A 25822-nucleotide genomic window follows, 5' to 3' on the forward strand; every position below is an offset into this window, starting at 1 on the left:
ATCTACCCTATCCCCTACCACCTGCGCTAACCCCTACCACCTGCCCTATCCCCTGCCCTACCACCTGCCCTATCCCCTACCACCTGCCCTATCCCCTACCATCTTTCCTAACATCTGTCCTAACCCACCACCTGCCCTATCCCCTACCGCCTGCCCTATCCCCTACCGCCTGCCTTATCCCCTACCGCCTGCCCTATCCCCTACCGCCTGCCTTATCCCCTACCACCTGCCCTATCCCCTACCATCTGTCCTAACCCCTACCGCCTGCCTTATCCCCTACCGCCTGCCCTATCCCCTACCGCCTGCCCTATCCCCTACCGCCTGCCTTATCCCCTACCGCCTGCCTTATCCCCTACCGCCGGCCCTATCCCCTACCGCCGGCCCTATCCCCTACCGCCGGCCCTATCCCCTACCGCCTGCCTTATCCTCTACCGCCTGCCTTATCCTCTACCGCCTGCCTTATCCCCTACCGCCTGCCCTAGCCCCCAACCCTTCTGTGTTATCAGAAACAAACTGGATAGAGAGCAATGTGCGTTGGCAGGGGCTCCCCTAAAACCCTCTACCTAATGTCCTTATTCTGGCTCTAAACTATCAAAATAAAGTGGCACACTCCATGTATAAAATCCCAGCAATTGAATGGGTATTTACCAACGTTTGGGCATCACTGTGTCTTCCTCAGGGTAATGTCATGAATACTTGAACCAGGTGATGTAGACAAACAGTGCAATTAGTGTAATCAATGACAGTAGTGAGGGGTGTTTCATAATGATTAAGTTAATTAAAATGAATTATTGAAACGGTTAAAAAATAGTGTATGGTATATTAAATATATTATGCTATTGTTATCATATAGAAACATAATGGACTATTGTACATCATATTAGCATCAACATACATTATTGTTTCATTCAATTTCACATTTCATATTTCATTTTTGCAATATGTAATATTGGTTCAACCTTTTAATATATAATGAACATCATCAACAGAGGGAACATATTAGGTGTACGCTAATAAGCTGTAAAAATAATTTATAAGACTTGTTCATAAAGGATAATGTGTTCATAAAGGCCTGAGATCAAAGTCAATATTCAGACCACTTGGGGTTAATGTTTTTAGATAGGATCTCCATGTTACCTCCTCTCCTTGGTAAAGCAACATGCTCAATGCCTGTGTATTTGAGGGAGGAGATGGGATGGTTAGCTTCAACAAAGTGAGCTGCTACTGGATAGTCAATGTTCTTATATCTGATTGAGCTGCTGTGTTCAGCTATGCGTTGTTTTAGTTGTCTATTCGTTTGTCCTACATAGGCTTTTCCACATGAACAGGTGATGAGGTAGATTACTCCCTTGGTCTTGCATGAGATGATCCCCTAATAGGGATCTTTGGACCTGTATGTGGGTGTCTGAAGAAAGATGTTTTTATAGTGCTATTACACTGTGCGCATGAGACACATTTGTAGTTCCCATTTGGAATGGGTGTCAAGAGTGTCTGAGTGGGCTCAGGGGGCATGTCAGATCTCACCAAACTATCTCCAATATTGCGAACATGCTTATAGACTACCAGCAGGGGTTCCTTGAAGAGGTGTGCATGTTTTTGTCTGATTGCAGAATATGCCAGTGCTTTTTCAGGATTGCTTTCATTTTCTCTGAAACCTTGGTGTTCTTCATGCAAAAGAGAACGTTGCGTTTTTCTTTTTTCGTTGAGGTTTTAGTAATTCCTCTCTTTGGTATTTGCTATATTTTCATCATTGCAGCATCAAGAGTTTTGTCCTTGTAGCCTCTCATTTTGAATGTATCTGTCTTTTTTTTTTTTGCATTGCTGTCAAAATCTAACTGCTGGCCACATATTGGTTTAACCCTGCATAACTGACTATATGGTAGACCATTCTTGAGGGGAAGGGGATGCATACTATCTGCACATAGCAGGGTATTGCGATCTGTGGGCTTTGTGTAGAATTCTGTGTAATGCATCATTCTCTTTGATGATCCATAAGTCCAAGTAGTTTATTTTTCTCTCATCGGTCTGCATGGTGAATTTGAGGTATTCAGACCTCTCGTTTAGTAGAGTTTGGAATTCATTTAGTTCCTGCTGACTTCCTTCCTAGTCCCAATCCTACAGAAGGTTTCTATGGATGCATTACGTTTGGGGGGAGGTACTAATTAACTTTTTGCTCTGAATGTGGTTCTCTCAGAGTTCTCAGGTACCTCCATAGGGTTAATGGCTCCATCTCCTCCTTGACTCACGGTAGGACAGGTAAGTCTATTGATTAGCCTGGTAGACCTGTGTATACATCTCGCTGAGGATGACATTTCAAATGGAGTCACGTAAGTTTCACTCATCAAAGAACTCACGCAATCTCAGATTACAGAAAAGATCTATTCAAGTTATCTGGACATCAACGTCATTAACGTATGCAGTGGGTACAAATGTTAACCCCTTATTCAGAACACTGAGGTGAGCGATGTCAGGGTCTGTCTTGATAAGTTGAAGACATTTAGCTCCTGTTGGACTGGGGGCTCGTCCTGGGTCTCAATTGATAGGTGTCGCGGGATGGTAGTGGATTTCTTCCTCCCCTGACGTAAGCGTTGACGTTGTCCCCAGTGTCCCCGCCCTCCGTTGTAGATAAAACACTCACCGTTGGTAGAGGAGTCAGAGTTAGCGCTTAGAAACCTACCTGGATAAATAAAGATGAATAAGTACTTACATACACATAAAGAACTGGACTGGTGAAAGCACATTAGGCCTAGACGAAGGAGATGGAGAGGAGACAAGGGGTGTGTGTGAGTGAGTGAGAGAGAGAGTGTGTGTGAGAGTGTGTGTGAGAGAGAGAGTACAGTTCCAGCACGCCATCAAGGTTGATTCTGTGTCAGGGCAGGTTTGAATATGTACATGTGCACCGCATCTCACATCGTGAACTGAAATCTCAGGTGTCAGTTCTGCTGATATGGCAGTTTGTGTGCATGTGAACAGTAAACGCTTGCCTCCGTCAAGTGAGCTTCATATCAACGTCCACCTGGTTCTCTGCATCTCCTCTGGCACAGTATCAGGAGCAGTAGACTATATATACAAAAGTATCTGGACACCCTTCAAATTAGTGGAATTAGCTATTTCAGCCACACCTGTTGCTGACAGGTATATAAAATCAAGCACACATCCATCTTCATAGACGAACACTGGCAGGAGAATGACCTTACCGAAGAGCTCAGTGACATTCAACGTGGCACCGTCATAGGATGCCACCTTTCCAACAAGTCCGCTTGTAAAATGTCTGCCCTGCTAAAGCTGCCCTGGTCAACTGTAAGTGCTGTTATTATGAAGTGGAAACATCTAGGAGCAACAACGGCTCAGCCGCGAAGCGGTAGGCCACACAAGCTCACAGAATGGGACCGCAGAATGTTGAAGCGTGTAGAGCATAAAAATTGCCAGTCCTCGGTTGCAACACTCTCTTCCAAGTTCCAAACTGCCTCTGGAAGCAACACAACTGTTACTCCGGAGCTTCATGAAATGGGTTTTCCATTGCCGAGCAGCCACACACAAGCCTTAGATCACCGTGCGCAATGCCAAGAGTCGGCTGGAGTGGTGTAAAGCTCAAACGCCATTGGACTCTGGAACTGTGGAAATGCGTTCTTTGGAGTAATGAATCACACTTCACCATCTTGCAGTCTGAGGGACTAATCTGGGTTTGGCGCCTGCCAGCAATCTCTGCCTGTCCCAATGCATTGTGCCAACTGTAAAGTTTGGTGGAGGAGGTATAATGGTCTGGGGCTGTTTTTCATGGTTCGGCTAGGCCTCTTAGTTCCAGTGAAGGGAAATCTTAATGCTAGAGCATACAATGACATTATAGATAATTCTATGCTTCCAACTTTGTAGCAACAGTTTGGGGAAGGCCCTTTCCCACTTAGCATGACAATGCCCCCTTGCACAAAGCTAGGTCCATACAGAAATGGTTTGCAGAGATCAGTTGACTGGCCTGCACAAAGCCCTGACCTCAACCCCATCGAACACCTTTGAGATGAATTGGAACTCCGACTGCGAGCCAGACCTAATCGCCCAACATCATTGCCCGATCTCACTAATGCTCTTGTGGCTGAATGGAAGCAAGTCCCCGCAGCAATGTTCCAACATCTAGTGGAAAGCCTTCCCAGAAGAGTGGAGACTGTTATAGCAGCAAACAGGGGACCAACTCCATATTAATGCCCATGATTTTGGAATGAGATGTTCGATGAACAAGTGTCCACATACCTTTGGTCAAGTAGTGTAACTCTTCTCTGTATTCCAGGTTGGGGGACGGTCCTTGACATTTGAAATGTGTATTTTGATGTGATGAATGTGATAGCCTGTGTTCATAGGTTTGAGTGTGAGATGTTTGATTCTGGAAATCCAATTCCATCAAAACAATTGTTCTCTGCATCTTTCATAGTTCAACAGGATCTACTTTAGCAAACAACGAACCTGGGGATGATGTGCAGTGGGGAGGCTATTTAAATGTACGCTACTCATATGTCACCCTAATGATTTTGATAAGTTGTGAATAATGAGGCTGATAATAAGTTCTGAATATCTCCCTTGTTCTTATCCATATCTAGTCCATGACATGTAGAGCCCATTTTGACATAAGTGCTACAGTAGACATGATACCCCAGTAACAGCAGCTGTCTCTTTAGTACCAGTTAGTACTGAGATGACAGAAAAGGTTCGGAAGACTGGGGAGAGGGATGCGGTTGCTATTGGAGATCTTGACCGCATGACGTTATGGGAGGGACCTAATCGTGTGTGAGAGAGCGAGCGAGAGAGAGGGGGAAGAGGGAAAGGATAAATAGAGAGAGAGAGGGAGGGAGAACATTTATTGAGGAGTAAAACGGGGAGTATCGTTGACATCAACCAGCAGTGTTTAAAGCTACCCGACCGGAGATGGTCCCCCTACACATGAGCGCAGAGTAGCGGTCCTGTAGGGCTTCTGAGGAGGCTAGAGGAAAGCTTGCGTTCCCTGACGAAAAGTAAAACCTTTCTGAGGAGCTCAGCTGTCAAATGGGATTATTATTTCTGTCTGGGGTTCAAGGGAAACTGCCAGCTGAAAGTCCATCCACATGAATTCATCAGACCAAAAAGAAGACGGAACACTCACTTTCCCTATTAAGGTAAATATAAATATATTTTAAAAAAAGAGGTTGTTTTGCAATATGCACGAGTAATTAATACATTTTCTTTATTTATTATTGCGCACCGCGCCCTAATCGTTAATTCACACCTCGACCGGTGTGGCTCGGTAGGCTGTTTGGCTGTGCCTTATGTGCTCGGCTGCTGTTCTATATTAGACATAAGTTATGGGTACATTTTGATATCTCTTTCGAACACCCTTGTTTGGTGGTGTTTTTGGCTACTTGTAACTTTGAATGCAACTGGGTGAGCTTGGGTTTTCTGATTGAGAATAATATAATATGCCGGTACCCAGCCTTCTTGCCACCCAGCTTCTCGCCTCATCACAGAGTCTTCATGAGCGACCCCTCTCTAGCTGACAAGTAGCGACATGTCGCCCCTTTGTTCCTCTTTAGTTTGTTGCATCGGTCATCATGGAAGAGTGACCAATTTGATGTATTCTTTATTTTATTGTTATTAACAAATTTGAGTTTTGGGGTTTTTCTCCACTGTGGGCTATAGGCCTTTATCGAGCATTGACCATCCAATTGCCATAAATCGGGCGATGTCATGACACCAGGTGGCGAGGCGGATGGACCGTTTAGAGATTACTCTACAGACCATTGAGTCGCTTCGTCTATTAGGAACCTGCTTCTCCATTTGGAATTGTTGCAAAAAACATTAAATATTCATTATGTTTTACCCATTTGTTAATATTATGTGTTGACGCATTTAAAACCCTATAAAACCAAATTAAATGGGAGCACACTTTCAGGAACCATCTAGGCTACATAAATGTTTTGCTGGTTTCGATTTACCTTGACACATTTTCTCAGGGTTTGTTTGCTTAGACAAAACCAAGCACACGTTTAATACATTCATTAACCACAATGCTTTTCTTGTTGTTTTAAGTCATTATTTCACCATACAGACAGGCCTTTTGGCAGCAGTTTGAATAGATCACATCCGAGCTGAGGCCTAATAGTTTTGTTTGTGTATTTCTCTCAACACAGATGCTCTCTCCATCCCCTGGGAGGCATCATGTGTAGGCTGGTGTTCATTCCAAACAATTGCCACATCCCTAATTGCTTCAAATCACACCCATGCACCCATTCATATTTAATGAGTTTATCAGTTCCTTTAAAACGGATAGATATTTACTAAACATTTATACCTGTCTAATGAGACCATTATGACCAGCTAGAGTAGGGCCTTCTTTGCAATCCATTCTCTCTTCCCCCAAAGATAGATTAAGACAATTCTCAGCCACATGAAGTTAACCCACTGGGCACAGACGTCAATTCACGTCAAACATTTATTCCACGTCGTTCAACATAATTGAACTGAAATGATTTGGAAATAACCATGATTCAACCAACGTGTATCCAGTGGGAAACTACTCAGACAGATACAGGGTCGACTGCTACACACAGTTGGTGAAACCAGTGTTTCTGTGTAGGCCTGGGTCTTGGACTGGGTCTGGTTCACGGTAGACCTCAGACAGTATAACATATTCACCAATCCTCTGCAAGAAACCTGAGAAGCAACACACTATACCAAGCAGGCAAAATTGGATTTGAATCAAAAGAAAAAATCTATTTCCAATTTTAGTTCTCTCTCAATCAGTTGTCTTCACAACAGGCTTCAATCTTTTGTTCATTTCTACATCAGCTGCTCCTTCAGATTAGCATGAAAAGCATGCCAACGTTGACGTGACGAGTGAGCCCTGTGGGAAAGCTTTGATTTCAGACCTTGCTGCTGTGTTTTCCCAGATGCTGGCAGGCAGTATTGATTCAAACACAGCAGAACAAACGGTTCTATTTATGTTCTTCCTGTCCATGTTGTCTTTCAGTCCTGTGGGCTGTTGCTGGTCAGTAAGAGTCCTGTTAGCCAATGCCCTGGTTATCTGCAACCCTGGGGCTTGTGCATCTCAGCGGCACCAATGTGGGGGGACGTGAGTCAAGAGACTATAATAGAAGGATACTTGTCTGTTGTGCAGTTTATCTAGAGAATCATCCAGAGGACTCTCCTTGCAGCTTTCAAGATTGAGCGATCCTGCCCCTGGTAAGCGTGCCACATTGACCACTGCCATGTGAGTTTGTAGATTTGTTTCCAGGTGAAACCAACGACCGTCTGATATCCCTAGAGTAAAGAGCGGAAGAGCTAATCATTTGCATACTCAGAACATCTGTACCAGTGGAGGCTGCTGAGAGGAAGACGGCTCATAGTAATGTCTGGAACAGAATAAATGGAATGGCATCAAACGCATAGAAACCCATACCACGAGCCTGTCCTCCCCAATTAAAGTACCACCAACCTCCTGTGATCTGTACTTCCATCCCAAACGTGGATGTAGCATTTACTGGCATATCTTTTTCCACATCTCCACAGGACCGGCCTGGTAGATGAGACGAGAATCACAGTACCAGTCAAAAGTTTGGACACACCTACTGATTTAAAGGTTTTTCTTTATTTTTACTATTTTCTACATTGTAGATTAATAGTGAATACATCACAACTGTGAAATAACACATGGAATCATGTAGTAACCCAAAAAGTGTTAAACAAATCAAAATATATTTTATGTTCTTCAAAGTATGGAAATTCATTCCAGGTGACTACCTCATGAAGCAGGTTGAGAGAATGCCAAGAGTGTGCAAAGCTGTCATCAAAGCAAAGGGTGGCTACTTTGAAGAATCTCAAATATAAAATATATTTTGATTTGTTTAACACTTTTTTGGTTACTACATGATTCCATGTGTTATTTCATAGTTGTGATGTATTCACTGTTATTCTACAATGTAGAAAATAGTAAAAATAAAGACAAACCCTTGTCCAAACTTTGGTCTGGTACTGTATATATATATATATATATATATATAATATAGAGTTAAAGCTGTGATATGGGTTGTGGTTTGACTGATGCCTTTCTCTAGATGAATCAGAGATTGTGATGTGTCAGCACGAATGAAAAATTCACACTTCTTCGCTCTACTTCTCTACCTCTCTCTCCTATTTCTTTCACTCCTCTACCTCTCATATTTCTCTCTCTCCTGTCTACCTTTCTGTCTGCTTTCTACCTCTTTTTCTCCTATTTATTTCACTCTACCTCTCTCTCCTATTTCTTTCACTCCTCTACCTCTCTCATATTTCTCTCTCTCCTCTCTACCTTTCTGTCTGCTTTTTACCTATTTTTCCCCTGTCTCCTCTCCTTTCTGTGCTCTCCTGTTCTTTTCCTCTCTCCTCTCCTCTCCTCTTTTTCTCTTCTATTTCCTCTCTCTCTGTTTGTCCCCTCCCTCCCTCCCTCCCTCCCTCCCTCCCTCCCTCCCTCCCTCCCTCCCTCCCTCCCTCCCTCCCTCCCTCCCTCCCTCCCTCCCTCCCTCCCTCCCTCCCTCTCCTCTTCCTCTGTCCCATCTCTCCCTCTCCTCTCCATTCTACTGTCTCTCCATCTCCCCCGTCTCCCCATCTCCTCTCCAATACATTTAGTCCATTAGGCTGCATTATGTATTTTTTGTGCATTATTCTCTTCCTGTTCTCAGATCTTCGTTCTAGCTCTGTAGATGACAAGGCAAAGTAGATGTTAATGTGTTGATTTGCAGCCCAATAGGAAACCCTCTGAAGTTGAAGTAGGAAAGAGTCTGGCTGAGCTGCTGTTGCTCTTATGTCCCTGAGTGACAGCAGCTATAAACGATGGGGGAGATTGAGTGACAAGATGGCTGACATGATAGAAACTGGCAAACTGGCTCATCAGACCTGGAATGAAGGCTGAGGTAGGCAAGTTGTGGAATGGTCTGGAATGTTTAGTTGTAGAATGTGTGTTTAGTTTTGGGCAAAGAAGGTTTTGGACAAGAACATAAGGTTCCTTGGGTTTGGGCTATAGAACAAGGTTATTTTCATTGTACAAAGAAAATAAAATTGTCTTTGTGATTGAGAATCCCTTTTTGGCTTGTGTAAGGCTAGTAAAGTCATTCATGTCTCCTGGATGGCTGGCAAGAAAGAGAAAATGAATCAGTGTATCCAGACATTAATTACTTTTGTTGAAATCTGTCCGTGTTAATGCTTTGACCTCAACTGTATCACTATCAGCTATGGGCTATGGCTACTGCTGTCTGCCTGTACGTTATTATTTCATATCCCTGTTGGGCTGGGCAGTGGACCGTACTCAGACCTTTCAGGGAGCAGGTGCTCAAAATGTAAACTTGACGTCATCACAATGACTTTGGTGTAGTGGGTTCAGAACAACAACAAAAACACTTAAACCACGACTCAAAGGGCACTTGGCGAGTGGGGGGGCAGGTGCTCGGCACAGGTACACCCTATCTGTACACTTGCCTGCTGGGCAGATTTCAATTATGACTATTTGCATAGCATCACCTCTCACGACTCCAGAAGGTCAGAGGGATAGAGACCATTTGGGGACTGCAGGAGTGGCGGGGGAGTGTGGTGTGTGTGATGTGTGTGATGTGTGTGTCTGAGAGACCAAGGGTATGTAGCTTTCTCACTCATCAAGACACTGTGTTCAAATCTAGGCCTCAAAGGGATGAAATTAGCTGTAAAAAAAGGTGATGGATGGTTGGCTGTGTTTCTGACATGTTGTATCATAACAGTGTGATAACATCCCATTATTCAGTCTGGTGGTAGATTAGTTGGTACGCACCCGGCTGGATGAGACGTCTGGCTATTGTGAAGATGGGGGAGGGGGGCAATTTGTCAGTCTGTTATCTTTGGCAACTCTTTAACTTGACACAGACACACACTTGCCCGCACGGACACGAACACACGCACGCGCAAATGGCCGCCAGGACAAACACACACCAACTCACACACAGCACAGACGCGCACAAACACAAACTTGCACAGCCACAAGGGCACACACACACACACACACACTTTCTCCATATCCCTCTTAGTGACAGGCATGACAGCACCATGGAGGACAATCTCTGTTTTTCTACTCCATTACTTTGGCTTTAAATTCCATTCACATCTTTGTCCCTCAAGGCGAAACTCATTTGGCGTCACAAATCTCATCTCCATCAGGAGCCAATGCAATGAATGGCTTGTTACCAGTAGAATTGTTCAAGATGGCTACACTGGAAGACAGTCCCATGCATTTATTCTCTGTGTGGAGTTGGAATTAGAATGAATCTTGATCATGTTAGAATATTAGATAGATTATTCGTAGAATATTGGTCATTGTATTATTGTAATAGGTTTGTCATATCTGTTGGCAGACATGAAAAAGGTTTAGCAGCACATACATTTCTTGCCCTCCTCTACTGAGGATTAAAGGTTGCAGTTTTTTTTTGGGGGGGGTGGGTTTCTCAAGAGAGAAAAACAATGTTAACATGGGTGCTAGTCTGTTTCTGCTTTAGCAATGATAGCAACATCATTTGCAAAAGCACAAACAGGTCTGGGACCAGGCTACATTGGCATCAGTGTGGTTCTTTATTTTTGCGAGGCCATGTAGCCAGCAGCGCCAGAGGTAATTCGATCTCAGAGGAGAGGACAGGGGTCATGTGACCAGGCCTAGCCTAGTGTCACCATGCCAGTGTTTGTACTCAGGAGGGAGAGAACTGGATACAAATACAAATGTTATCCCGAGGAATGATTACACAGAAAGGCGATGACTAAGGTTTTACAATTAGAAGAATCTAAATTTAGACTGCAGGATCCCAACAGCAGAGGCCAAAAACTCTAATGAATGAATTAGGCTGCTGCCAACACATTGCATATAAAATATGTATTGACGATATGCTTACTTACAGCTTTACATACAGTACATTGAGAATACGTATTCCAGGCATCACTTTATCAATAGATATATGGATTATTATTATTGTTTCAAGCACATCACAGGACATACCGTCAGCTGAACGGTATGGCAGTGCCTGTCTGATGAATGAGTTTTCCTCTTCCTGAAGAGCTAGAGATGTCTTACTAATGACATGAAAGTAAATGATGATGACGACAATGAAGGTTGTCTCTGTTGTCAGGGAACTTCTATCTCTCTTTTTTCTCCTCCTCCAGAAGCTGCTTCACTAATTGGCTGCTGTTGCTCCCGTCAGGCAGCAGCGTCTCAAGTTTCACTATGAGGCTCGCTTGATTGGCTTTTAATCGTTCATTTGCTCAGGGAGGAGAGGAGGGCTGAGAGAGAGGAGAGGAGGGCTGAGAGAGAGGAGAGGAGGGCTGAGAGAGAGGAGAGGAGGGCTGAGAGAGAGGAGAGGAGGGCTGAGAGAGAGGAGAGGAGGGCTGAGAGAGAGGAGAGGAGGGCTGAGAGAGAGGAGAGGAGGGCTGAGAGAGAGGAGAGGAGGGCTGAGAGACAGGAGAGGAGGGCTGAGAGACAGGAGAGGAGGGCTGAGAGACAGGAGAGGAGGGCTGAGAGAGAGGAGAATGTATGATCATATTAGAGACACATATTTCCCTTAGATTACAGACCCACAAATAATTTTTAAAACAACCCAGTTTTGATAAACTTCCATATCTACTGGTTGAAATACCACAGTGTGCCATCACAGCAGCAAGATTTGTGACCACAAGAAAAGGGCAACCAGTGAGGAACAAACACCATTGTAAATACGGCCCATGTTTATTTATTTTCCCTTTTGTACTTTAACTATTTGCACATCATTACAACACTGTATATAGACATAATATTGATTTATGTACATTGATGTAGATAGAACAAACAGGTTGTACTGTAGCTACTGCATCCAGTTTGGATGGAGGTTTCTGGCAGTAGGTTTTATTGTCACATAATCCAGATAAGTGCAGTAAAATGTGTTGTTTTACAAGGTGAGCCATAGTATTACAGCCCCCCTGGAGCAAATTAGGGTTAAGTGCCTTGCTCAAGGGCACATCAACACATTTCCCCCCTTGTCGGCTAGGGTGTTCAAACCAGCAACCTTTCAGCTACTGGCCCAATGCTCTAACCGTTAGGTTATCTGCCGCCCATACAGGTGTACATGTACCTGCCGTCCGTACAGGTGTACATGTACCTGCCGCCCGTACAGGTGTACATGTACCTGCCGCCCATACAGGTGTACATGTACCTGCCGCCCATACAGGTGTACATGTACCTGCAGCCTGTACAGGTGTACATGTACCTGCCGTCCATGGATAAAGGTTTGTGGCAGGCTCATATATGCTAATTGAGCAGTGAGTAGACAAGGTCTCAGCCATCAGGCTGCTTAATGAACCAATGAACAGACAGACAGAGAGAGAGACCAAGGGCCTGTTTTAATGATAGAGACAGCAGGGATGTGGATGTTGACAGATCTGAAGTGTTCCTCTGGTTATTGGTGGGGGACATTTGCCTGTTTCTCTCTGTTGAAGCTGTTTATCCCAGAGCAAGTGATGTTTTGTCTTAGGAAATAGCATCATCTCTCTCTGTCAGTGAGCATGTCTTTTAGTGTGGGTGTGTGTGTTTGCAGTGTGTGAAGGCTGTGATAATCATTCTTGTCATATACAGCTTGTTATGATCAGAGACTCTTTACAAGTATTAAGATGTCAGCTATATGAAAGGGAGCATGTGGAGTACAGCAATGATGTCCTGTCCTGTTTGTTGTGTGGCCCACCTAAAGGCTAATAGGAGGCAAGCCAGCCGCAGTGTTTTCAAAAAAAGAAAGACAAAAGTATTTGTTTTATTATAATTCTTTTGACCAAGGACCGACTAATCCCGTCTTGAGCCTTGCCCTCAAAAGCACCAGCTGCTTACCTTGGGATCATTTTGAGTACAATATCTTGTCCCAGTCATAATGGCATCTCTCCTCCTAACAGCATCTTCCCTCTTTACTTGAACTACAACAGACAAAAGAGATGCACAACCTAGGTTACCATGGCAACAAAGGTCACAGGGTCACCCTCATATCCTGGACAAATCTGTTTGATTTGAAAGTCCTATTAATCCAATCTGCGTTATGCTACAGTCTACCATAAGGCCGCCAATTCAATTCAACAGCCACACTGTGGTTTTAACTATTCTGCATAGGCCATGTTGCCTGTAAGTACATGCTTCCCTTCCTTAACCAATTTTGTAATCCGGCCTATATGTACTTTAATACCATTTGGTACTATGTTTCCTGCGTTTTAAAAGCCAGTCCATCTGTTGGCTCTATCTGAGGGCACGTACTGTACAGTCAGTGAGCAGATGCCAGTAGTTCCTCTGTGTCTGTCCTTGAAACCCCTTTTAGCTGAGTAGGCTTACTGTACGGGACAGTACACCAGCCCTTTGGAGATATTAATGTGACCACAACGCTGCACTTCACCACCAATGTGAATCAGGTTGGTTAAACCCTTTGGTGCAGTCAGTGTGGGATGTTTAGGTCGGATAAGGACAAGGTCCTCTGTAGCTCAGTTGGTAGCGCATGTCGCTTGCAATGCCAGGATAGTGGGTTTGATTCCTGGGACCACCCATATGTTAAATGTGTGCATGACTGTAAGTGTCTTTGCTAAAGGGCATGAAACATGCTTTCACAGATCAATGAGGGGACTGGTGCAGGTGCTAGGAGTACTGTATATCTTGAGAATGCAGACAAGAAAGTAGAGTTTTTGTCCAGATAGCTACAACCACTGCTGAGCTCAAACTCAGGCAGAGTGGTCTTTAGGCTCCTGCTATGGGGACTTAAGTGGTCGAGAGGAAATCGAATACTGAGATTAGTTGATGGAAAACAAAGCGTATGCCATACACGGCTACACACACACACACACACACACACTCACACTCACACTCAGGAATCTTAACACACAGTCTTTCTAAGCCCTTCAGTGCCCATTCCTCCTCTCCAAACCCCAGAGAGGAACGATCACTAAATGCAGCATCAACCACAGGCCAAGTGTAAGCTCACTACGGTTCGAAGGGAATACATTTTTTAAAATATATTCATTCTCGGAAGTGTGATTTAAGGATCACTCATCCTGGCTTGCAGCTTAACATGAGTAAATGGGGTAATCTCTTGATAGCTTCTGATTTAGGAATGTTTGAGCTTGATAACGTTCCTTATTCCCAAATATTCCTTCCTGTAGGAACTGGTATTAATTCTGTTTGATACAGTTCTGTACTTGTATGTAGGGCTAGTAAGTTATTGCTAGTGGGAATAGCTAATACTGGAAATGTCTAAATACTGCTATATAACTCAGGAACATGAATATTGCAGTTTTGTTAAGGGACCCTGGTCTGTATCTTTATTGGTATGCAGCGGAGTGAACAGTACAGTCCTGCTAGGAGACTGACGGCTAGGAGAGTGACGGTTAAGAGACTGACGGCTAGGAGACTGACGGCTAGGAGACTGATGGCTATGAAACTGACGGTTAAGAGACTGGCGGCTAGCAGACTGACGGCTAGCAGACTGACGGCTAGGAGACTGCCGGCTAGGAGACTGGCGGCTAGCAGACTGACGGCTAGCAGACTGAAGGTTAAGAGACTGACGGCTAGGAGACTGAAGGCTAGGAGACTGACTGGTAGGAGACTGATGGCTATGAAACTGACGGTTAAGAGACTGATGGTTAAGAGACTGACAGCTAGCAGACTGACGGCTGAAAGACTGAAGGTTAACAGACTGACGGCTAGGAGACTGACGGCTAGGAGGCTGACTGGTAGGAGACTGACGGCCAGCAGACTGACGGCCAGCAGACTGACGGCCAGCAGACTGACGGCCAGCAGACTGACGGCCAGCAGACTGACGGCTAAGAGACTGGCGGCTAGGAGAATGACGGCTAGCTGACTGACGGCTAGCTGACTGACGGCTAGCTGACTGACGGCTAGGTGGCTGACGGCTAGGTGACTGACTGCTAGGTGACTGACGGCCAGCAGACTGACGGCCAGCATGATGACGGCTAAGAGACTGACGGCTAAGAGACTGACGGCTAGGAGAATGACGGCTAAGAGACTGACGGCTAGCAGACTGACGGCTAGCAGACTGACGGCTAGCAGACTGACGGCTAGGAGACTGACGGCTAGCAGACTGACGGCTAGGAGACTGACGGCTAAGAGACTGACGGTTAAGAGACTGACGGTTAAGAGACTGACGGCTAAGAGACTGACGGCTAGCAGACTGACGGCTAGGTGACTGACGGCTAAGAGACTGACGGCTAGGTGACTGACGGCTAGGTGACTGACGGCTAGGTGACTGACGGCTAGGTGACTGACGGCTAGGTGACTGACGGCTAGGTGACTGACGGCTAGCAGATGGACGGCTAGCAGATGGACGACTAGGTGACTGACGGCTAGGAGACTTACGGCTAGGTGACTGATGGCTAGGAGACTTACGGCTAGGTGACTGACGGCTAGGTGACTGACGGCTAGGAGACTGACGGCTAGCAGACTGACGGCTAAGAGACTGACGGCTAAGAGACTGACGGCTAAGAGACTGACGGCTAGCAGACTGACGGGTAGCAGACTGACGGATAGGAGACTGATGACTAGCAGACTGACGGCTAGCAGCCCGGCGGCTAGGAGACTGACGGCTAGGAGACTGACGGCCAGGTGACTGACGGCTAGGAGACTGACGGCCAGGTGACTGACGGCCAAGAGACTGACGGCCAAGAGACTGACGGCCAGGAGACTGACGGCCAGGAGACTGACGGCCAGGAGACTGACGGCCAGGAGACTGAAGGCCAGGAGACTGACGGCTAAGAGACTGACGGCTAGGTGACTGACGGCTAAGAGACTGACGGCTAAGAGACTGACGGCTAAGAGACTGACGGCTAGGAGACTGACGGCTAGCAGACTGACGGCTAGCAGACTGACGGCTAGGAGACTGACGGCTAGGAGACTGACGGCTAGCAGACTGACGGCTAAGAGACTGACGGCTAGCAGACTGACGGCTAGCAGACTGACGGCTAAGAGACTGACGGCTAAGAGACTGACGGTTCGGTTATGTAGTCTTTTCAGGAAGGGCTTGGATGGCTTGTAAAGTGGGAATCACAGGAACACAAAGACAGCAGCTCCCCTGCACAAAATGTAACCGAGGCCGACGCAGCATCCGCCTGCGGTAAGACGTGCCTCATCCTTGGCTGCTTCTCTCTCTGTGTGTGTGTGTGTGTGTAAGTAAGAGAGAGTCAGTGTCGGTCGAACCCCATGATGCTTTGCCATCTGGTGTGTGTGTGTGTACGTATGTGCATGTGTGAATGACTGTCTCTTTGCCAACAGGGTCTAGATGCTCCAGAAGCCTCTCCCTGGTCTTACTGCAGCTCCGTCTCTGTACCACACCACAGGAGCTCTCTAGCCCAAAAACACACATTTTCTGGGCTGAAAATGATTGGAACTATACATGCATGTGTATATGACTAGATTCACAAGGTGTATACATACTACAGTCGGAAATCTGTAATGATATGGAAGCAAAGCCCCCTCCATCAGTTTGTGTGTGCTTGTGCATGCGTACTACAGTGTGTGTGTGGTTTTGTGTAGTCTGATTGGTCAGAAGACACTCCTCATCAGTCTATTCCCCCGTATTGGTCAGAAGACACTCCTCATCAGTCTGTTCCCCTGTATTGGTCAGAAGACACTCCTCATCAGTCTGTTCCCCTGTATTGGTCTGAAGACACTCCTCATCAGTCTGTTCCCCTGTATTGGTCTGAAGACACTCCTCATCAGTCTGTTCCCCTGTATTGGTCAGAAGACACTCCTCATCAGTCTGTTCCCCTGTATTGGTCTGAAGACACTCCTCATCAGTCTGTTCCCCTGTATTGGTCTGAAGACACTCCTCATCAGTCTGTTCCCCTGTATTGGTCAGAAGACACTCCTCATCAGTCTGTTCACCTGTATTGGTCAGAAGACACTCCTCATCAGTCTGTTCACCTGTATTGGTCTGAAGACACTCCTCCTGGTTGCTCTCCTGTAGCTACTAACTGCTGTAGCTAGCTATCTCCCAGCTACTGCATGGCCGTAACCCTACCCAAAGAAACAGATCCTGCCTGTGATCTCACGTCTCACTGGCTGCTGTGTTGTCATGGAGACAGGGCCCGTAGAGACTTCCTCAGCCCGACTGTGGTGCAAGGCATGCTGGGTAAGAGGAAGGGGTGGGGTACAGGGGAGGATGAGGTGATTAAAACAGTGGAACAGGAATGTGATGCTTAGGATCATAATAGAGACATTACTATGAATGATCCTTAATTTGCTGTTAGATTCCTTACGAGGTATCTCACAAACTGAAAATAAGTTAACCTTGAACAGTGTGGGGCTCACAGCAAGGCTGTGTGTTACGTTATGAGGTCACACATACCCTCAGGTATTGTTAACGCATCTCCTCCTTCCTGTGTTGTTGCAGGTCCACTGGATGGTCAACCTGAGAATTCCACAGAGCGGGCCTGCCTCAGCCAGGGCTGTAGGGAACACCCAGGGGTAAGGACACACACACATGGCCCTGATGCATGGTACTGCTGATGTAGTATGTGCTGTGTGTAGGTACAGTACAGTAACATCTCCATACTTGGCTGGAGAATAAGTTAAAGGGATAGTGATGAGGCCCTTTATCCACTTCCCTAGAATCAGATGAACTTGTGGATAACATTTGTATGTCTCTGTGTCCAGTATTGAGAAAGTTAGCATTGGCTTGTGAAACTACCTCTAACTAGTGTTAGACTTCCAGTCATTGTACTATGGGTATCTGCTAGCATGAGCAGAAAGCATGAAAGCATCTGCTAGCATGAGCAGAAACCCATAGACTTCCAGTCATTGCACTAATGTTAGTTAGCAATTGTGCTAGCACAACTTAGCAACTTCCTTCAAACTGCACGCAGAGACATACAAATGGTATCCACAAGTTTATCTGACTCTGGGGAAGTGGAAAATTGCATCATTGCCGAAATCCTTTAAAGGAACGTGTGCCAGGGTTGAGCATGAAAGCACAGACGCAAATACGCCATTCTGACTGCCAGCCAACAGGGTCAATGCAGTGGAAGTAGAGATGGGTTTTAGAGGATTAACAAGTGTTAGGACAGATCCTGCCAAGGCCTGCAGTACAGTAGCTAGGACTCTTTCTCCATTCACAGATAGACTTACTGTAAGCCCCTTTGTTTAACTGTGTTAGTGGACCACAGTCGGGCAGCTGTTGCAGCTGGGGAACGGGTCGTGGTGAGAGAGAAGGATCAAGGATTTAGATAGCAGGTTAAATACAAGAGAGGGGGAAGGAGACATGGGGGAGGTAAACAGAGAGAGAGGGAAAGACAGGGGACAGGGAAGGATCGCAGGTTTAGATAGCAGGTTAAATACAAGATGGAGAGACAGGGGACAGGGAAGGATCGCAGGTTTAGATAGCAGGTTAAATACAAGATGGAGAGACAGGGGACAGGGAAGGATCGCAGGTTTAGATAGCAGGTTAAATACAAGATGGAGAGACAGGGGACAGGGAAGGATCGCAGGTTTAGATAGCAGGTTAATTACAAGATGGGGAGACAGGGGAAAGGGAAGGATCGCAGGTTTAGATAGCAGGTTAAATACAAGATGGAGAGACAGGGGACAGGGAAGGATCGCAGGTTTAGATAGCAGGTTAATTACAAGATGGGGAGACAGGGGACAGGGAAGGATCGCAGGTTTAGATAGCAGGTTAAATACAAGATGGAGAGACAGGGGACAGGGAAGGATCGCAGGTTTAAATAGCAGGTTAAATACAAGATGGAGAGACAGGGGACAGGGAAGGATCGCAGGTTTAGATAGCAGGTTAAATACAAGATGGAGAGACAGGGGACAGGGAAGGATCGCAGGTTTAGATAGCAGGTTAATTACAAGATGGAGAGACAGGGGACAGTAAGGAGACAGGGAGACAAGGTACAGACAGTAAGGAGACAGAGAGACAAGGTACAGACAGTAAGGAGACAGACAGACAAGGTACAGACAGTAAGGAGACAGAGACAAGGTACAGACAGTAAGGAGACAGAGAGACAAGGTACAGACAGTAAGGAGACAGGGAGACAAGGTAAGATACTTAGGAGATGGAGGACAGAGAAACAGGAGCAGAGAGACAAGGGACAAGAGACAGAAAGTTAGAAGGGTGAAGGGATATAGGAGGAGACGTGTATGAGACGAGAGAAGGGTAGACCAGAACAGGGGCTTGATTAGAGTGACAGACCACTCAAGATGTAATTAGATCAGGACCAATTCGCAATAGTGGGAAAGAAGTAATTCCAAAATGAATTTATTTCATCAGAAATGTCTCTAACCCTTTTACCATGCTACCGTGCAGAATCAGCCCAGTTTCTGCCAGTCAGGCAGTTCAACACAGGACCCACATTGATGAGGACATGAAGCATATATCTGCTCCTTATCATCCCCTGCATCATGCTGATGATGCTCGCCAATAAATTGAGATTCTTTAAGAGGAGAATTCATTGCGCTGCTGGAATGGTACTTGAATGAGCTCTGATTAGGTTGCAGCTATTAGGTTATTGAATTGAATAGTAAATCCTGAAAGCTTTTATATTCCATATCTATTAGGAAGTGCTCTCAGAGCCTTGATAAGAGAGAGAGGGAAGTAGTGCTTCATGAAATATATGTCAGATGGACAGATACGTTTATAGACTAGTTATATTTAGAGCTCAAACAGGGTTATAGAGCCAGACGCTAATTCCTTTCAATGTGTCATTAGCCCGTCAGTCTGATAAGAGCTGGATAATTCCATATACATATTCATATGGAACACTCCTCCAGAATGGTAGGACGTCTCTGTATTAGGATCACAGTCAACCCTTTCACTGGATGTGGAAAACTGTTGAAAACTTTGGGAAGTGTAGGACGTGTGTGTGTGGGTGGGTAGGTGTACGCTTGTGTTTGTTCCTCTAATCATCTGTATGTGTCTGTCTCTCTGTGTGTCTCTCTCTGTGTGTCTCTCTCTGTGTGTCTCTCTCTGTGTGTCTCTCTCTGTGTGTCTCTCTCTGTGTGTCTCTCTCTGTGTGTCTCTCTCTGTGTGTCTCTCTCTGTGTGTGTCTCGCTGTGTCTCTCTGTGTGCCTCTCTCTGTGTGTCTCGCTGTGTCTCTCTGTGTGCCTCTCTCTGTCTCTCTGTGTGCCTCTCTCTGTGTGTCTGTCTCTCTGTGTGTCTCGCTGTGTCTCTCTGTGTGCCTCTCTCTGTGTGTCTCGCTGTGTCTCTCTGTGTGCCTCTCTCTGTGTGCCTCTCTCTGTGTGCCTCTCTCTGTGTGTCTCTCTCTGTGTGTCTCTCTCTGTGTGTCTCTCTCTGTGTGTCTCTCTGTGTGTGTTCCATCAGTTCTGAACAGGAAAAAAAGTGTGTATGCTATCGTGCAGATAAGGAACGAGGGAGGGATAGATGTGACCAGAGGAGTTATTGACTCCTGGGCAGGGAGCTTCTGCAGAGAAGAATCTCTCATGTCAGGCCTGAAACACCCCAGCTCAGAGGAGTCAGGCCCAATCCCCCTGGCTGGACCAGGATTACCCACAGGATATCTATTATAGGGGGGTTTACCATCTAACATAATGGACTCTTATTGAATATTGCATGGTGCCCGGACGGTCCAAACACACCACCTGCTTTAGTATCCTCTTTGACTGAGTGTTTCCCTACTAGGGGCACAGAGGTTTTATGAACGTGTGTACCACAGGAGGTTGGTGGCATCTTCATTGGGGAGGACGGGTTTGTGGTAATGACTGGAGTGGAATCAGTGGAATGGTATCAAATACATCAGACACAAGGTTTCCAGGTGTTTGATACCATTCCATTTACTCCGTTCCAGACATTACTATGAGCCGTCTCCCCCTCAGCAGCCTCCCCTGATGTGTGCAGCTTCTCTGTTTATGTGGCCAGTGGAGGAAACCCGTTCCAGTAGGAAGGCTATTACAGCAGTGGCTGAAGAGGCTGAATGTGTCTGTACTGGGATAGTAACATACAGAACTATACTATTTGGAATGGCATCAAACACATGGAAACCACGTATTTGATACCATTCCACCAATTCCGCACCAGCCATTACCATGAGCCCGTCCTCCCCAATTAAGGTGACACCAGCCTCCTGTGCTGTTAATTAGATGCAGATGCTTGCTTGACCTCTAAAGGGTTTTTCATTCAACTGACCTAGTCTGCTTTCATCATCGGCGTTGTTAATTGTTCTTCACAACTGTTTTCTCCCTCATGTATTTGAACATATTTGTTTGTTTACTCAGAGTGCCAAGCCCTGCTGAGAGAAGTCCCCCACCTCCACCCCCTATCGCAGGAGGTACCATGGTTCCCCCCAGGCCAGGTGGAACCGTAGCCCAGTCCAGGGCGACTCGTCCTGGGTACGGACTCTGCTTGTACCCCCCTTGTCTGCTGCTGCCACTGCTGGTGCTCACATCCCTGCCCAACCTGTCTGGGGCGGTGGGTAAGTAACACACTACAGATATACTGTATGTCATGTGTCTGTCCATCTGTATCATGTTTGATGAGATATTTATGTAGGTTTGTCAGTTTGTCTAAATGGCTGTACGTGCCTCTACTGTATCTACCTATCTCTCTCTTTATCTCCCTCCTTCTCCACCTCCCTCCCTCTTTCTCCTTCTCTGCTGACTGACAGCTGTGACAGCGAGTTGTGTTGGTCAGCGCTGGCTGCAGTGAGTGGTGACGTGGTGTTGATGACCATCTGCCTGTCTATTTTGCAGTGATAGGTGTTTAACAAGATCTGTAAGGCACTGATAAATGGTGAACACATGTCAGCACATATTCAATCTTCACCTGTATCAAAGCATCATGTCTTCATATGTCTGGTCTTATGGATCTTAAATGAGACAGGGGAACAGAGAACACATCTCATTTTAACCCTGCAACACTGAAAACGCTATGGGAGTATGTGGCATTCAAGAACAGAAATATTTTTGAACACACTGGTGAGTAGTGAGGGTTTGTCAGCACGGACTCAGTCAATCATCACATTTAGGCTATTGTATGAAAGCACGTGTTGATATGTCTTACAGTTCTAACATGCTGACTAGACTGGGAATGCACGTATGTCCTCGTGCACCATTGAGCGCATGTTTATTTTGTTCATCCACACCAGAAGCGATCAGGACACGCAAGTTGAAATATCAAAAGAAACGCTGAACCAACTATATTAATTTGGGGACAGGTCGAAACACATGAAACATTCATGGCCATTTATCTAGCTAGCTTGCTGTTGCTGGCTCATTTGTCCTGGGATATAAACATTGGGTTGTTTTTTTTAACCTAAAATGCACAAGGTCCTTTTTTTCTGGATCTTTGAAGAATTTCAACCCATTTTCACACAAAATCGCGTGTTTCTCTACTCCGACCAACTAATCCACAGATAAAAGGGGAAACCTAGTTAGTTTCCAGTAATCTCTCCTCCTTCAGTCTTCTTCTTCTGTGGACTTCATATGGTGGTTGGCAACCAACTTTACGGTGCATTACCACCACCATCTGGACTGGACTATGGACCTCAGTTCATCTTTCAATCACCCACGTGGGTATACGCTCCTAAAAACCAATGAGGAGAGGCGGGACTTGCAGTGCATCACAGTGTATTTTCTATTTTAGCGCCTGGTAACGCAGATGCTTGTTGACGCACGAAAGCAGTTTAGATGAAAATATTGAATAACATGTTTGTGTACATTTATTCTGCAACGCTCTCGCATGTACCGCTCGCGAGAGAGTCATAAATATATATACAGTACCAGTCAAAGTTTAGATTCCTACTCATTCAAGGGTATTTGTAGGTATATATTTTTCTTGACATATTTGAATGTCTTATTTCCCCCTAACTCCACCACCCCTGCCCTAATTGGAGTAAACTAATGGACAACGACACTTAGGCCTCTACTTCCAGGTTATACATACTATATCCATTTTACGGACATATAGAGGTGTTACCTTATTTATTTCAGTCAACACTTCTAGCAGTGTTGCTCTGTGACTCGAAGAAGATAGCGGCCCAAATAACAGTCACATTTCTAACTCTTACGGAGCGCCTATGTTAATATTTGTTTTGGATGGTATACTTAATTGTTATGGCTAGGACTATGGATTCTCCGTGACCGTGTAACCTCCCCAGGAACAACCCTAAACTATAGTTATAGACTACTTTTGTAATTGGCATGGATTTACAGTGGAGCGGTTTGATTTGGTCAGACTTGTCCAGACAGGTCTAATTTCCTGCATGCAGCCGTAGAGGGGCTGATTATAGTATTATAACACGCACCTGCTACCTACTGACGCATATCTCCACATTACCCCTACCTATCATTGCTATTAGATAACCATAGCCTTGTGGTGTTTCATTACGATAGAGTCTATCTCTGGCCTATCATTATATCCTGCTGTCAGCCAGGGAGTTAAGGAGTGAAGGCTACTCGGCTCGCTGCTTTTAAAGGGACAGACAACCTTCTTGAGTGTCCTCATAGAATTCAATAGCATTCAAAGGAAAATCAGTGGTGCAACTTGTTCTGTACATCTGGGTTTATTATAGATCCATGGAACTGGAACCGAAGGCTCCAACCTGGTTCAGAATGCAGCCAGAGGCCAGTATTGCTCATAGAAATAGAATTGGTTCTGGTTTGGTTTGCAGTAACACACCAGCAACAATGTAAACCGATGTTGAATATGAATTCAACCCCCTTACACAGCTCCACAAAGTAACGCAACCCTTCACAACTAACAGAGTATGGCGCCGTGTATGGTTGAAAGACTACAGTAATACACTTGTTTTTAGACAAGGTATTGTTGTGGGTTCTGCTCAGGCACTTCACCTCGCAGCTCAGCGGTAGGCTGGCTGCTGTGTGGCTGTTACTCACTGAAGTGTGAAGTTCGCAGCGGAGGGAGGAAAGCCACAGTGCTTTTCTGTCTGTCAGTGATTTGAGGGGGAATGATGGTGTGGTTTCTTCAGCTGCTCTTTCTCTCTAGAGGAGAACCGAATCAGCATAGCAAGACCTGGCCCAGTGATGGAGAGAGGGAGGGAGGTTGCTATGGTGAGAGTTAGGCCGGCTTTCCCCTGATGGATAGAACGTACTCTGCAGCTGAGGAAGAGTTAAGCTGGCTGCCATGGTAACAGTCCACAGACACAGAGGGACAGAACTCTGTGTGTGTGTGTGAGAGAGAGAGAAGATGAACATATATGAAGTAGCTTGACAAGATTGGATTTTTTGCACAATGGAGATGTATGGATTCTGTGCCTGAAATTGATTTCTATTTGCCATTTCTAATAAGCATACAGTATAGAGAAAAGGAAATAGTTTTTGCTCCCAGAGAAACAGACAGCAGCTGATATGTTTGATAAGTCGGAGCTATATGAATGTTTCTAAGGCAATATAACATTTTATAATATAATACTTTGTAAGAAGGAGCTTCAAGTTAAAGAGATACTGTATATAGTGTTAAAGAGATACTGTATATAGTGTTAAAGAGATAATGTATATAGTGTTAAAGAGATACTGTATATAGTGTTAAAGAGATACTGTATATAGTGTTAAAGAGATACTGTATATAGTGTTAAAGAGATACTGTATATAGTGTTAAAGAGATACTGTATATAGTGTTAAAGAGATACTGTATATAGTGTTAAAGAGATACTGTACATAGTGTTAAAGAGATACTGTACATAGTGTTAAAGAGATACTGTACATAGTGTTAAAGAGATACTGTATATAGTGTTAAAGAGATACTGTATATAGTGTTAAAGAGATACTGTACATAGTGTTAAAGAGATACTGTATATAGTGTTAAAGAGATAGTGTTAAAGAGATACTGTATATAGTGTTAAAGAGATACTGTACATAGTGTTAGAGGTACTGTACATAGTGTTAAAGAGGTACTGTACATAGTGTTAAAGAGGTACTGTACATAGTGTTAAAGAGGTACTGTATATAGTGTTAAAGAGATACTGTACATAGTGTTAAAGAGATACTGTATATAGTGCTAAAGAGATACTGTATATAGTGCTAAAGAGATACTATATATAGTGCTAAAGAGATACTGTATATAGTGCTAAAGAGATACTGTATATAGTGCTAAAGAGATACTGTATATAGTGCTAAAGAGATACTGTATATAGTGCTAAAGAGATACTGTATATAGTGTTAAAGAGATACTATATATAGTGCTAAAGAGATACTGTATATAGTGTTAAAGAGATACTGTATATAGTGCTAAAGAGATACTGTATATAGTGCTAAAGAGATACTGTATATAGTGCTAAAGAGATACTGTATATAGTGCTAAAGAGATACTGTATATAGTGTTAAAGAGATACTGTATATAGTGCTAAAGAGATACTGTATAGAGTATGAATGAAATGCATGATGTATGCAATCTCTAAATCCTTGTTCTCAAAATTGTATTTTTTTTGTAACTGGCAGATCCCCCCCCCCCCCCCCAAGATCCCACAAACACAAATGAGGAAATGGCTACCTAAATATGATCCCCAATCAGAGACAACGATAAACAACTGCCTCTGATTGGGAACCATATCAGGCCACCATAAAAATACAATATCACCTAGATGACCCACCCAAGTCACTGTCACGCCCCAACCAACCCAGAGAACAAACAGCTTACTATGGTCAGTAACAACATGTTGCTTAGGGCCTCCAAAAGGCGAGGGTCTAACTGCATGTGTGGGGATGGATGTGGGTAGGCACTATGCAGAGCCACCAGCCACTGCGGCCCCTCATTATGAGTTTTTTTGTGGCTCCCACCCCATCAAAGTTGCCCATCCCTGCATTAAAGCCAATTATCTCCTGTGAATTTCCGCG

At 45.0% G+C, this 25822-nt stretch overlaps 1 protein-coding gene across 5 annotated transcripts in view; it reads left to right on the top strand.

Moving 5' to 3' along the window:
* Positions 1-4812: 4812 nt before the first annotated feature.
* The window catches only part of LOC109874757 (receptor-type tyrosine-protein phosphatase S-like), a 139945-nt gene continuing 118935 nt past the window's right edge, over positions 4813-25822 (top strand). For all 5 annotated transcript variants that reach the window (XM_031810926.1, XM_031810927.1, XM_031810929.1 and 2 more), the window contains exons 1-3: positions 4813-5141; positions 17409-17482; positions 21248-21444. In XM_031810926.1, the coding sequence (XP_031666786.1) occupies positions 5091-5141; positions 17409-17482; positions 21248-21444 (322 nt within the window). In that variant the 5' untranslated portion in view covers positions 4813-5090. The remainder of the gene's footprint in view (positions 5142-17408; positions 17483-21247; positions 21445-25822) is intronic.

This window comes from Oncorhynchus kisutch, linkage group LG30 (genome assembly GCF_002021735.2).
Source record: "Oncorhynchus kisutch isolate 150728-3 linkage group LG30, Okis_V2, whole genome shotgun sequence".
In the NCBI taxonomy this organism is placed as follows: Eukaryota; Metazoa; Chordata; class Actinopteri; order Salmoniformes; family Salmonidae; genus Oncorhynchus; species Oncorhynchus kisutch.